The sequence below is a fragment of the Prorops nasuta genome, unplaced genomic scaffold (genome assembly GCF_024137725.1).
Source record: "Prorops nasuta isolate Cenicafe-Biocafe unplaced genomic scaffold, Cenicafe_Pnas_1.2 PNAS00004, whole genome shotgun sequence".
In the NCBI taxonomy this organism is placed as follows: domain Eukaryota; kingdom Metazoa; phylum Arthropoda; class Insecta; order Hymenoptera; family Bethylidae; genus Prorops; species Prorops nasuta.
The window spans coordinates 10,976,995-10,989,686 of NW_027116801.1; the positions used below are offsets into that span (position 1 = coordinate 10,976,995).

Sequence of the window (12,692 nt, forward strand, 5' to 3'; positions counted from 1 at the left end):
GTAACATTCCTTTTACATTGACATGATTTTAAACGGCTCAACTGAATAATAAAATTCTGGAAAAAATGTCCATATTTGTGGAATTTTTTTCTGTAATTTTATCATGTAATTGAGATGCTGAGCTCAAATTTTCTGCAAGAGGAAAACTACTTTTGATTTTCTTTCTGTATTCTGAAATATCCTTAACCATAAAATGATTTTTAAGTTTCGTCATGTGTATGTACAATATTTCATTTTAATTTATAATTTATACTTAATCAAACAAATGTATGGAACGCAGAAATACTATTAAATAATAATTTCCACATATCTACGATTTTCGAATTATAACTATGAATGTGTAATATATACAGGGATAATAAAATGACTGCACTTCTTAACGATGGTTTCTCCTTAGGGCTGTCTGATAACCGTTAGAGCTACATTAAAATCAGAACAGTAGTTATCGAGATAAAGACCTTTAAAAATGATCTTTTTTTGACACTTATGAACAGCTGAGACTGAATGGTGAGCTACGGCGATTCGGTGACGTCATATGGTAACGTAGCTTGGAGTCTTTGTACCAATTTTAATGTGCTTTAAGATTTATAATCAAGTAAACCATTTATGCCTTAATTTGGTGCGGTCATTTTGTTATACTTTGAATATATGAGATCCACCACTTAAAACGCCCTAAAGCATAGATACAAGAAAACGTGATATCTTCGTAAGTATAAGAGATTAAACTTTTGCTTAGGACATTTTCAAAACCTCTTACTATTCATATTCAGAGAAGTTTTATGTACAGTTTTGATATTTGTAGTAGTTACAGATATAAACATAAGTGTTTTGTTACGTATATGTTTTGGAACGTTTTAAATGACGGATCATATATAGACACACATAGAGTTCGTCGCTTAAAACGCTCTACAGTATGCACGTAATTGTTTATCTTCATAAATATTAGAAGGTTTCAATTTTTCCATAAGATCTTTATGAATTAAATAGAAAGAAATTTCGAAAAAGTCCTGTGTGCAAATTGATATCTCTTGTAGTTATAGGAAATATACGTCTGGTTGCGTTTATAATCTGGAGCGTTTCATGCTGCACCCCCCGTATGTATATATAATATATACACATAATAATTAAGAACATGTAAAAACTTTCAAATGTGATTTCCTTAATCACTCTAATTATCTTTAACAGATGATTCTAGTAGGTATTAATCTATAAAGTATGAAATATTTTGAGTATTCGTCTCCTGAACTTGTACAAGCAGCTCTCATATCGTTTTATGTAGAGTCCTTAATTAATAAAGATTCTATAGTTCATTTCGCTTAAAGGAGAATTATTTATTGCCGACATCTAATTATATCCGACAAAGATTTATGAAACTATTTACAAATTAGTCTATTCCGTTTTTACAATATTTCGCAGACTACGGTAGAGGTCCGTTTCACCGTTACTGATTCCAATCATTTCTATCAACCCCCACAAATAAGGCACCATTAACAAATTACACTTTTACAGGCTAGGGCAATCAAGCAATTCTTTTCTCACATTCACTCCATATTTATAAGGCTGCAATAATCATAGCTAAATCTTAATGTTAATCAAGGGTGGGCATGTATGTTGAACAAAAGAAATATTAATCGAATATTGTATAACTAAAAACTGCATAAATTATTCCCTACTTCGTTTACTATCTTTTCTCAAACTTGAATAAATATTTCTGCATTATCAACACGTGGATCATTTCCTTTTTTTAAAAATTAATATTTAACGAGTCAGTATAGAATTTAATTTCACAAAAACATTTTTAAATAAGTCATTTTTTTCACATAACAATTCATCACATATAAATGTATGGATCCATACATAGTAACTGCTTTACTACAATATCTCTTCATTCAGAAAAAAATGCCAGCATTAAATTTTGTTTAAAATCGAAAAATAAATTAAAATATTAATGAAGCATGAGCAATAAGATAACTTTGAAACGAATAGGTGTCCTACACTTTGTGAATTGGAATGCTATATTTGCGATGAACGTATGAAAGAAATACTAAGTCCTGCCACTCATATTGAACCTGAGATTAATTACTCTTGAAAAAAAATCAGATTTTTTGCAAACTTAGAGCGTGCCATTTGCAAAGTATTGGTATCTGTCATATAATTTTGTGGACCATGAGCGAATGCTACCTTTTACCAAATCATCGACGTGGCGCTTAAATTGATCTTCGGTTAACCCCTTAAAAACTCTGTTCTTCAATCTTTGAACTGTTGCCTCTCCGTCATAACGGAAACACGGAAGTTGGGATGCTAAAAGTTTTAATTGATATTAATTAAACGACGAAAATAAACTATATTTCATTTATGCAATGATGAATTACCTGACAGCATAATCTCGACAAGATTAGTTATTCTTTCTGAATGTTTTCGAGCAGCAATTAATCCTTGAACAATAAGGTTTTTAAATTCCATAAAGACTTCAGACTGGCTACCACCCATAACTTCTACAAATTCAGGAGTCAGCTTAAAGGGACTAGACTCAAAGCCTAGATTTTTTGGCGAATTGGATAGTATAAATCCAAAGTCTATGTGGATCAAATGACCATCACTATGTAATAAAATGTTTCCATTATGACGATCCTTGACTTGTATAATGTAGCTGAAGAGACAATAAGCTGCGCAGCTCTCAACAAAATTTCTTTGGGCCTTTTTGAAAGCTTCTGACCCCATCGGACCAAACACTCGTTCGAAATATTGAAGAAGGGTCAGCTTACAGTGTTTCTTGAATTGGTGGAGGGATATAGTATCCATTATTGGTTCGATTAATCCACTATCATTTGACAAACACAGAATCCTAAAATAAAAAAAAAACACAAAACAAATCAGTTAAGATTCAATTCAACAAAATTATAGTTGTATTTAATTTGTTTATAAATAATGATTCTTACTTGTAAGGTCGAACCCAAAGTCGTACTTTTTCATCCTGCCAAATTTTTTGCAACATTTCAAGCAATTGCATTGCTAGGAGCTCTTGTCTCAGATCATCGCCGCATTTTACAATAACTGCAAGTACTTTCCACGAGGCTAAATGTCCATAGGGGCTAGAAGCTTTTATTCGCTTTTGTTTTAACTCCCAAGGCTCTTTTAATACGGCAGCCGATGGATCTTCAGGGTCATGATTGAATGTTGCACTAGGTGTAGCAACCATTTCGCATAATTTTTTTTTTACTTCTGCAGGAACAAAAACTGGTCCTCTTCGATTCTCTCCTTGCCTCCAAATATCGTTAGAATCATCGTCATTAAATGCTATGTCTGTACTCCTAGTTGAATAAGGAGACGCATTTTTCACTGGGGTCTGTCTAAGAACTGGAGTTATATTCTTTTGTTTTTCTGAAGATATGTTATAAAAATTTGTGTTAGATTGTTCTCCTCCAATTAAATTTTCCTCAGATTTTGTGTGCCTCAAAGAGCTTCCCATTATTTTAGTTGGAATAGGCGATGTATACAAGTCATCCACTTCCAATACTTCTACATAAATAATGTAAGGAGCCTAGAATTATTACGTAACGTTAAAATTATGATATAAAAACATTTTATCATCAATTATTGCTTGTTCTTTTATACTTAAGATAAAGAAATCTACAAACCTTATCTTTACTATTGAGAACCGCTGCATATTGCGGTGGTACCCTTACTATATGATGCGGCACACTACTGTGCAAGGGAAGCCAGACTCTTGCAGGGAGATTCAAATTGAGAGTGTTGAGCTCAGCTACTAATTGAACAATTTTACTTTCCTTTGTTGGAATGGTACCAAGCAATTTACCAATTGATATCAGAGCTTCAATGAATTTACGTTCTGGGTCAAGACGTGGTGCCTTAAAATTATAAATAGAAAATATAAATAGCATGAAATTAAAAATATTCTTCTTTTAATAGAAATTTTCTTTACTTATAAATCTTACATTACAAAAGCAGTCAGTTTTCTTTCCTCGCAAGTCATTGACGACGCCTTGGCAGGAATCAAAACAGGTACATCCATTATCAAACGCTCGGCCAGAGCTCAGGTTCCCAAGGCTTACTTTATTGATTGTACCTTAAAAATAAATCCAGGATAAAAATAAAATATTTAGTCAAACAATAAATATATAATATTTATTGATAGAAAATAAACAAAATATATATATACCGGAATGGGTATAACGTGAACTCTGAAATAATCCAGTAGCATCAGATTGAGATCTATGATGAGCTTTTTTGTTAGGTGATGAAATATTTTGAACTGAGTTTGGTGGAAGGGCAACAGGAACTTGTAAGTCATTGGATCGCTGCTTTTTAATTTCACTTCCCTTTGGCCTGTAGATAGTGTAATAATTTAATAAATGTCTACTTCTAATGTAGTTGATTACTGATAAATGATTATAACCTGAGTTCATCTGATAGGATAAGCTCTTTAAAATTGGTCCCAATAGACCGTTTCTTGGATGTTGAAGGAACATCTGAGCTGTATGCCTCTAGAAGCCAGGCACACTTTAAGGAGAAATCCGCTGACTGCTTACATCTATGAAAATACATTTTTTTCTTAATAATTATTCCTTTTAAAATGTACTGTAATCAATGAAGAATTTGAAGTTACCTATGGATAAGATATGGGCGAAGAACTTCACTAAGACTGGGAATATGTATATACATTAAAACCAGTTGTAGCAAATAGAAATCCACATCACTATCTTGGAAACTAAACATCTTGTTAGCTGTAATCAATGTATATGCTGTAATATTTCCTGCCTTTTCATATTAATATTTTTTGTTTAGTTACCTAAATAACTCAGTACTCCAAGTTCTTCTGAGTAGTTGAATAAATAAGAAATTTCCATAAATATATCAAAATGTTGACTTTCGAATAACCTGAGCAAGCATCCTTCGGCAGGTTTTGGCTGCACTGTTTCTTGTGTCCTAATTTCTACTTTTTTAGTTGGCTTCTCTTCAGATTGAGTAGCAGTGCCACAGCACAGAGTCATGGCTGCTCCTGATAGCTCCCTTTGCACTGTTACCTGCATTGTACTAGTATAATCTCTTTCACTGACAGAGTTTGCACTGCATGGATCCACACGTAAATAAGTAGAGTTTTGTAGGTCTTTTGAGTTAATAATTCCATTTGGCATGTCCAAGGTTTTACAAACACTTTTTTCCACTTTACTTGATTCACCTTCAGCATTTTCCTTTGGCAAAGGTTCGCTGTAAAGCACTAATTTCAGAGGGGAGACAGACAGAACACTCTCTCCGTCTACCACATCTACACTATCCATATCACCAGCCTGAGAGAAGGTAGAATCCAGACTCTCCCTGCTATGAAGATGGTCCACACTAGATTCTCTGGTAGCTACATTTGCAGTGTCACTAGAACCACTGTCCGAACCACAAAGGATGCCAGAGTCATCGGATCCAAGACTAGCAAGATCATCCCTTTCTCTATTCTGGCCCTTACAAACATGGACAGATTTTACCACTGGAGTAGGATTTTCACACTCTGGACTCGGCGTTACATCCACCTCAGGGATTCGTTGAAGAGCAGAATCTAAGCTCCGATTTCTATGATGAATTATCAAAGGAGTTGTGCAAGTTTGAGGAACAGGATGCAGCAATATTCCCATTGATCTGAAAGCAGAAGAATTTAGTTAAAAACTATTTCTGAAAAATAAATTAATGTAATATAAATACAAATTTCTCGACGGCAAAAACGAATAAATAATCGTCGAGACTTTTGATTGATTTATTATACAGGGGAAATTAGAATTTAAATGAATTTCATAGATTATGATAGGGTTACAAACCTAAAGTCTAAGCTATGATTTCGTTGGTGAGTTGTCAGCCTATTACGGACGTTAATTGGTTGGTCTGGTCGACCATGGACAAGAGGAAAATTGCAATTGGCTAATTTGTGCATGTTTATATGTGCCGCACTTTCCTGGCGTGTAGTTCCACCAGTGGGCACTGTTGTAGCTACTACTTCGCTCATAGTAAAATTAAATGAGCACCGGCTTAGCCGACAGTCATCTGCTGCTCATCTTTACAGCTTCTCTACAACAAAAGAAATTTCAAGATAAACTTCCAAAAGAAGTATTTACTTGACGTATTCGATCTGCTCCATTATTACCACAATACCATGTATGTACAACCGTATCATGAATAATCAGACTTTAAGATTCTTTCTCGCTCTTAAACCTGGATTGTTTAAATAAATGCATTTTTTTTACAAATGTTAATTTGGTACACAGCAATCGTATTACCCTTAAAAAAACCAATAGCTTTTGTTTTCTATCTCTGTAGGAGAATAATTTTGCTATTTGTTAGCCATGTGCGTATTTGAAGCTCTGTGATTGGTTTTTCGGGTTACTTTATCGTTCCACGAAATTGCCGGGTTGTTTGTGAGAGTATTTTACCGAAATACGATATGAGATGCGTCAAATTTTAAACCTTCATAGAGATACGCATGGATTTGCTTTCACTAATCTCTCCCCGACCGCTTCTTGTTAATTGGAGCCACAGAGAATTTCAGAACTATATCGCAGTAATATATTATTGACAACATGCTTGGTACTACGAATGCATGAAAAAGAGAAAGAAAATGGAGCAGGAAAAATAATATTCGTATTTAAAGTAATTAATAGTGCAACAGAAAACATTATACAAATTAACGAAGTGCGCGAATCAAAAGATATGGCGTTATGCGGGGGGCAAAAACGGAAGGATATTTTTTTATTTAGATTTAGTTTCTTGCCAGAAGCAACCGGTTGTAGAGAAAAATAGCACGAGGATAGAACGTAAAAATGTCGATGCTAGCGATGACGTTGGAGTGTTGGTTGATGTCGTTGCTGTCGTGAAAGTTTGAGAAACAGCGAAGAAGCGGAATCTAGGCTGCGGTAATAGACTTTATTCTACACATTGAAAGATCCTGGGAATTGCAAAATTGGCTATTTTCCATTCGACGATGGCCACCCTGTGATGGGCGTGACACCTTAAGGAACGGCCCTTCGACCGAGAAAAAAGCCATTTTAAAGCAAAAAAAATCGTACTAAAAAGAAAAAACTCTGACTGTAAATTTATGCGCAATACATCATGTATAAAAGTTCCTTTGGTTAGTATTTAATTATTATTATTATCTTGTGTGAAATTCACCAAAAAAGGATTCGTCCGCGAGATTTACGAATTCGATACGTGACACTAACAAACTTTCACGCTTGGAACGTCCAGTCTAGCAGTGAACAACAATAGTTGCTGGCGTTGATACTCTCAGTTCCCACGTATGGAGAGAGAAATAAAAAAAATTCAACGATGCACATAGCCAAATAAGTAAAATCCCTGTGGACACTCACCTCACACACTTAAAAATTAAACTTCGTTTCAACAAGACGATGACATTTCATTGAGTTGCAGGAATGAGAAAAGCGAATAACTGATAGATAGAAAACGACGCAAAACAGGTAAAACACTCGTCGCAATCTCAAACGATGAAATCCACGCTATCCATAAGAGCTAAAAGTGGGGAGGGAAATACGTAGAAGCTTCTGTCACACACTCGCGAACTGACAAAAAAAACGATGAAAAACTATCGTGAGTATCTTCCAGTTGTTTTCCATAGGATATCCGGAACGTTGATAATAAAGCCGCGTGGGTGAGCGAAGTTAATGTTTTTAATGTGTCAATGGCAGGCCCTGTCACTGCTCGTTTTTAGAATTCGACGATCCGGCTACGCCCAATGCGTTCGCCTACCAAAACACGTCTCATTGTGCCGAGTGTAGTGGGATTTGGGGGAAACACTGGAGAGAAACGCACAAAACTATCGACGGCAATTTTTCAATAGGAATTGTGAAATTTGTAGCGAGAAATGGGTCGCTTAGTGGCAACGCGAAAGGCGACCTCGCCAGAGCCAGACTTGACTAGTTGACTCAGCAGTTGACTGTCCTGTGCCTCTGTGTGCGCTGCCTAGCTGCTCTGCTGCTGCTGCCTCCTGGCGCAGTCTGTCGAGAACCCACTTTTGCCAACTTGATCTCCACGAATCTCAATAAGCACATACACGGAACAATTCCCCAAGGAGCCCTCCGCTTCCATTTTTTATCATCGTTGCTCCTATCACGGTCACCGCGTAACACATAAAATATTTTATCATTCCGCCTGTACTTGCAGCGACAATAAATCAATACATTACTTAAATAATAGAGGAATTATCAAATTCTAATTGTGGACAAAGTAAAATCTAAATATGATTTAAATGTATTCTTTAAAGAAACGAGTGAGATTCGAACAAGGGCGATATCATTATTTGTTTGTGATATAGATTACGACTGGAAATAAATCATAGAAACTAAATGAGGTTTATTATTTTTGTCAATAGATAAGAATGGAATGCGAAATGTGCTTGGTTAATGCGTTTTTCTACACTCTGCGAAAAATAGGTGGAGCTGATGGCAAGAAGAAGATAGAAGAGAAGGAGGAGGACGCAAAGTGTGGATGGTAGGAAAACAGCGCCAGGAAAATACGTGGGTGTTGGCTGGAAAGTTTTGGTTGGCATGCCTGAATGCTATAGGTGGGAAAGGTCGTGCACAAGCACAGCACAAACACAACTACTAGTGCAGCTGCATCTGAATCCGAATGAAGTTTTGTGAAGGAAAGAACGCAGAACGAAGGGGAGGTGGAGGAGAAAGGGGCTGGGGTGGGGTTGGTGGCTTCTGTTTGACACGACGTAAAAACTCCCGCATCATTTTATTACTATTAAAATTATGTGAATATACAAACCATTTTTCTATAATAAAAAATGTATTGCTTTACTTATTTCAGTTTTCGAGAGAGATGGTTATTTTACTAGTGCCGATTCAAAAGGAGTTTCCAATGATTTTCACACTTGTCAAAACTACGAAGAGTCGGCGTTAATTCTTGACAATTGCCGAGCTCTCGGTGACAAGTAAAATCATGCTGTTATTAGTAGACAGGTAGAAAGCGTATAAAATTACAGGAAATATCAGGAGGAACGGTCTAATCGAGAATCGGTCGATTTATGAGTATACTCGATTTTCACGAGCAAATTCGTCTTTGTCAATAATAACAATAAGAATATAACAATTGTAAGGGTACTTAATGAGCATTGCGTGAAAATTGCCAGTCTCAAACACAGTTTATTTTTCCAATTAGTATCACCATGTTTTCCACGGTAAAAACACAAGGACTTCTGATTATGAAGCAAAATTCGCAGAGAATTGAAAATGCAGATTCGAGTTCTGTTTGTCATGAATGCTTAAGATTGTTGGAATATTTGAAAGATGAAAGGGGGAATTAACGCTAACGTTCTTGCCGCGTACGGTCATTGTCCGGGTAATCTGTGCCGTTTTCTTTCTGAATCTTGTTGGTATGTGAGAGGAGGTCAAGGATTGGGTGACACACGATGCTTAGCGTGTCACATCCACAGGCTCTAGGATACATCGCGTGCTTCATAACATATGTATATCACGTATCGACCATACTCCAGCCGTTATCTCAAGACTCGGCGGTCTAACCTAAAATATGACAAATTTGTTCATCGCACCTAATAAAAGAGGCACTGATCCAGTACTTTCCATCTCTATCCTTTTCTCTGTAGGGCGTGTGAGATTCCATTCGTAGCGATTTTGCAATTTGCTAATTGAAGCGAAGAAAATGTAATACGTTTAGTTGCTGCATTTGTTTTGCAGATTTTCTCGGAAGGCGTTTCGACGAGCAATGAAATTTAACGGTGGTGTTGAGCTGAGAATATCGCATCGCGCCGAGTTATCCGAGGAGGAATCGGTTCGATATCTCGTCGACACCAGACCAGACCATCAGAGAGGTCAAGGATTAGCAGTAGAAGTTTTCACATGCGTAATTCCACATTCCATTCCATTTGCACGGGGCGCTTCTTACAAAACGACTTTTTCTTCCTCGACGGTCCCTCCATCTGCCAATTGAATATCGAGACTTTATGTGCATTTACTGCATTGCTGTAGTTTCTCATTTAGCACGACATTTTACGAACGACGCTGACGAGCTTTTATTGAGCATACGATACGGAATGCGAGAGAAAACAAACTAATTGATGTGTCCGCGGTGGAGCTATGCATGTACAACCGTTACCCGATCGCTATTGGCCAAGGAATGTGAGATATTATTTCATTTGAATACCAAGCTCCTTCCTGTCACGCATACTTTGACCCTTGCCATTGGCAACACACACGGACACTGAACGAGTTCAAACAACCCAATCAATGGCCAACGAGTCGAAAATTCAAATAAACATCATATTATTCTGCTTGCCAGTCTTTCGTGTTCGGTGTATGTCATTAATCAGGTACATTGCTATCAACAACAAATTATGGTCAGTGATCGAGCTGCTGACTGAGTATCCCCCCCCCCCTCTTTCTCTCTCTCTCTCTCTCTTCATAAACTTCCATGAAAAGAGATAAAGAATCCGAGGAAGTTGATTCAGATACTATAATATTTATCTTCAATATCATGAGTCATTTATTAGAAAACACAGCGTTGATTAAAACGGATTACCAGTCATGTTTCGTGGCTCGCATCTATATCGTTAACGATTTATTCAAAAGTTATTATTCAAGCCTGATAATTTAGTTTTAGCTCGATGACATAAAGTTGATTTAATTTTCAGGCTTGTTATCTCCAGTCTGGGATGAAAAATTGTTTGGTAGAAGGATATTTGAAGGAGCGCCCCTTCTGGACACTGACACTTTTAACTCGACCCTTGGAGAACATCTGCATCAACCCATCGACCCGAAATAGAAGCTACTACAATGATTCATTTGTTGGTAGAGAGAGAAAGGGGGAGGAGGGGGGGATTTCTTCACTTCTCTTTCCAACCCTAATTCATCTCTATTTATATATTTTTTCCATCGTAAAAATCGCCATGATTTACAGAGCTGCGAGGAAAGCTGAAAATTGGAAAAATTCGAAGAGGATAACGACCTATCCTGTTACAACTTCCCGTGAAGCGTGGGAAGCACTTGGGGGAAAATTGCTGGCAACATCAATTTTTCCCCAAAATTTTCTTCCAAGAAATATTCTACGTCAATACCTTAGTTTCTTTTAGCCACTGTTATCTCATAACTCGATCCAAGCTTTACGTTTCTCTCGACGAGGAAAAACAATTAGGCGAATTGAATTCCTACGCGATGTGCGGAATTACTCTGTAAGCTGCATAATTTGTCTGACGTAAATGTGCTCGACTGTGATATTGGTTGTCGAGTTGGAAAAACTAGCTGTTTATCAGAGCCATTTCAGATTATAGGCAAAATCGTTTGTTTACAATGTTCTAATGTTCAAACATTGCTCGTCTACCTTTCAACGCCTCACGATTATATCTTTTTCCCTTTATCTCTATACTTTTAGCTTCTAAAATGCACACGCACACACACATATATATACATAGGTATTTTAAAGAAGATTTCAGGTGTCTGTAAGTATCGAGTAACTCAGTTTGGCGAAGAGGGAAAAAATTATAATGCACAAGATGTAGCGGAATGTGGCAGGGAAAGTAAACTCGTTTGGCTGGAATTTGAAATTCAGTTTTCTCCTTCCGCGCTCAAAACGTGGCTCTTCTATATGTTCTTCCGAGTACACGTGCACTTTGCGCTCGCTCGGTTATAATGTATCGAGTACACGTGCACTAGTGAACCAAGAAAATGGAATTTCTGGCTTGATTTTTAATGCGAGATCGACACGTGGATGGAAGAATTTTGCCAGGAAGATGTAAAATATGGCGTCGTAAAAGTTTGTTTATGGACGATTGGTCGATGGTGGGGGACTGCCACGGTATTGAGGTAAGAGCAGGTTTGAGTAAAGTTGTCGAGCATCATAGGCGTCTCCGGTTATCAGAATGGTGAGGAAGGACAGCATGACTGAGTCCTATCTCTGCCAGCACACTGCACTTTCATGACTCTCTGTCATTTCCTGTCTGATATTACATCGAGTCTCCATCTCAGTGCAAGCGTCTCTCCAGTAGACATGCGTTCCCTTTTCCCTTCAAAGAGTTCCTTCAACTCGTGCGAGTTGTGCTTTTCAATTATTCTCTCCCGGAAATCCCTTGCATCGCTACAGAACAACGGCTACCATCGGTATAACGCCACATTGCAGCCAAAGAGCATGTAACAAAATCTTGCTAGTAATCTCTTTTATTTTTCACGCACTTTGGATGAAAAATGAAGGACGTCGACCGCGAGGGCCAAGTAGGCGTGATACAGCGACTAATTAATTAAGAGCCTCCAGCGGGGTAAAAAATGCAATTATTGGCGAATCGTTGATGCTGTGCGATAGGACCGGAGAAGAATAACTTTACAATTGCGGCGCAGTTGTGAAAATGATGCAGCTCTACTTTCCACCTTCCATGAGTTTCACTGTTCACGTTCTAATTAATTGAATTAAGACGGCAGGCTACGCTTACTTTACGCCGCTCATTTCTTATTACTTGAGAAATCCTCGCCTATTAAAAATAGTCTGTAAAAAAAATTCTGTTTCTATAAATCGTTGATATTTTATGAAGTGCTCTAAAACTTAGACAGTTTTCAAGATAGGATATTAACATTATTCAGATTACTCCTTGTTCCTCATTGCACGGGAATTCTAGATTATGTTGATAATAAATTGTTAAAAAAACAGAGTTAACTTTCATATTTGAC

General features: G+C 37.0%; 1 protein-coding gene and 1 long non-coding RNA gene across 2 annotated transcripts; one reads left to right on the forward strand and one right to left on the reverse strand.

Annotated features, from left to right (window-relative positions):
- Nucleotides 1-215: 215 nt before the first annotated feature.
- fwd (phosphatidylinositol 4-kinase beta fwd) lies at nucleotides 216-7,506 on the reverse strand. Its single transcript, XM_066725359.1, has 11 exons — nucleotides 7,368-7,506; nucleotides 5,826-6,072; nucleotides 4,811-5,649; nucleotides 4,628-4,745; nucleotides 4,418-4,552; nucleotides 4,181-4,347; nucleotides 3,957-4,087; nucleotides 3,639-3,869; nucleotides 2,940-3,541; nucleotides 2,373-2,845; nucleotides 216-2,301 (listed from the first exon to the last, which is right to left on the reverse strand). The coding sequence occupies exons 2-11, from the start codon at nucleotides 6,008-6,010 to the stop codon at nucleotides 2,114-2,116; spliced, it is 3,069 nt and encodes a 1,022-aa protein (XP_066581456.1). The 5' UTR covers nucleotides 6,011-6,072; nucleotides 7,368-7,506; the 3' UTR covers nucleotides 216-2,113.
- On the forward strand, nucleotides 6,170-8,648 carry LOC136772407 (uncharacterized). The gene is made up of 3 exons (XR_010822450.1): nucleotides 6,170-7,344; nucleotides 7,429-8,365; nucleotides 8,448-8,648. It is a non-coding gene; the product is annotated as an uncharacterized lncRNA (long non-coding RNA).
- Nucleotides 8,649-12,692: the final 4,044 nt, after the last annotated feature.

Coding starts and splice junctions, on each gene's coding strand:
- fwd (XM_066725359.1), bottom strand. CDS start 6,010: ATGAGCGAAGTAGTAGCTACAACAGTGCCCACTGGTGGAACTACACGC. Junction 4,553..4,627: donor CGCCCATATCTTATCCATAG/GTAACTTCAAAT, acceptor GTATTTTCATAG/ATGTAAGCAGTCAGCGGATT. Junction 4,088..4,180: donor TTCACGTTATACCCATTCCG/GTATATATATAT, acceptor TTTATTTTTAAG/GTACAATCAATAAAGTAAGC.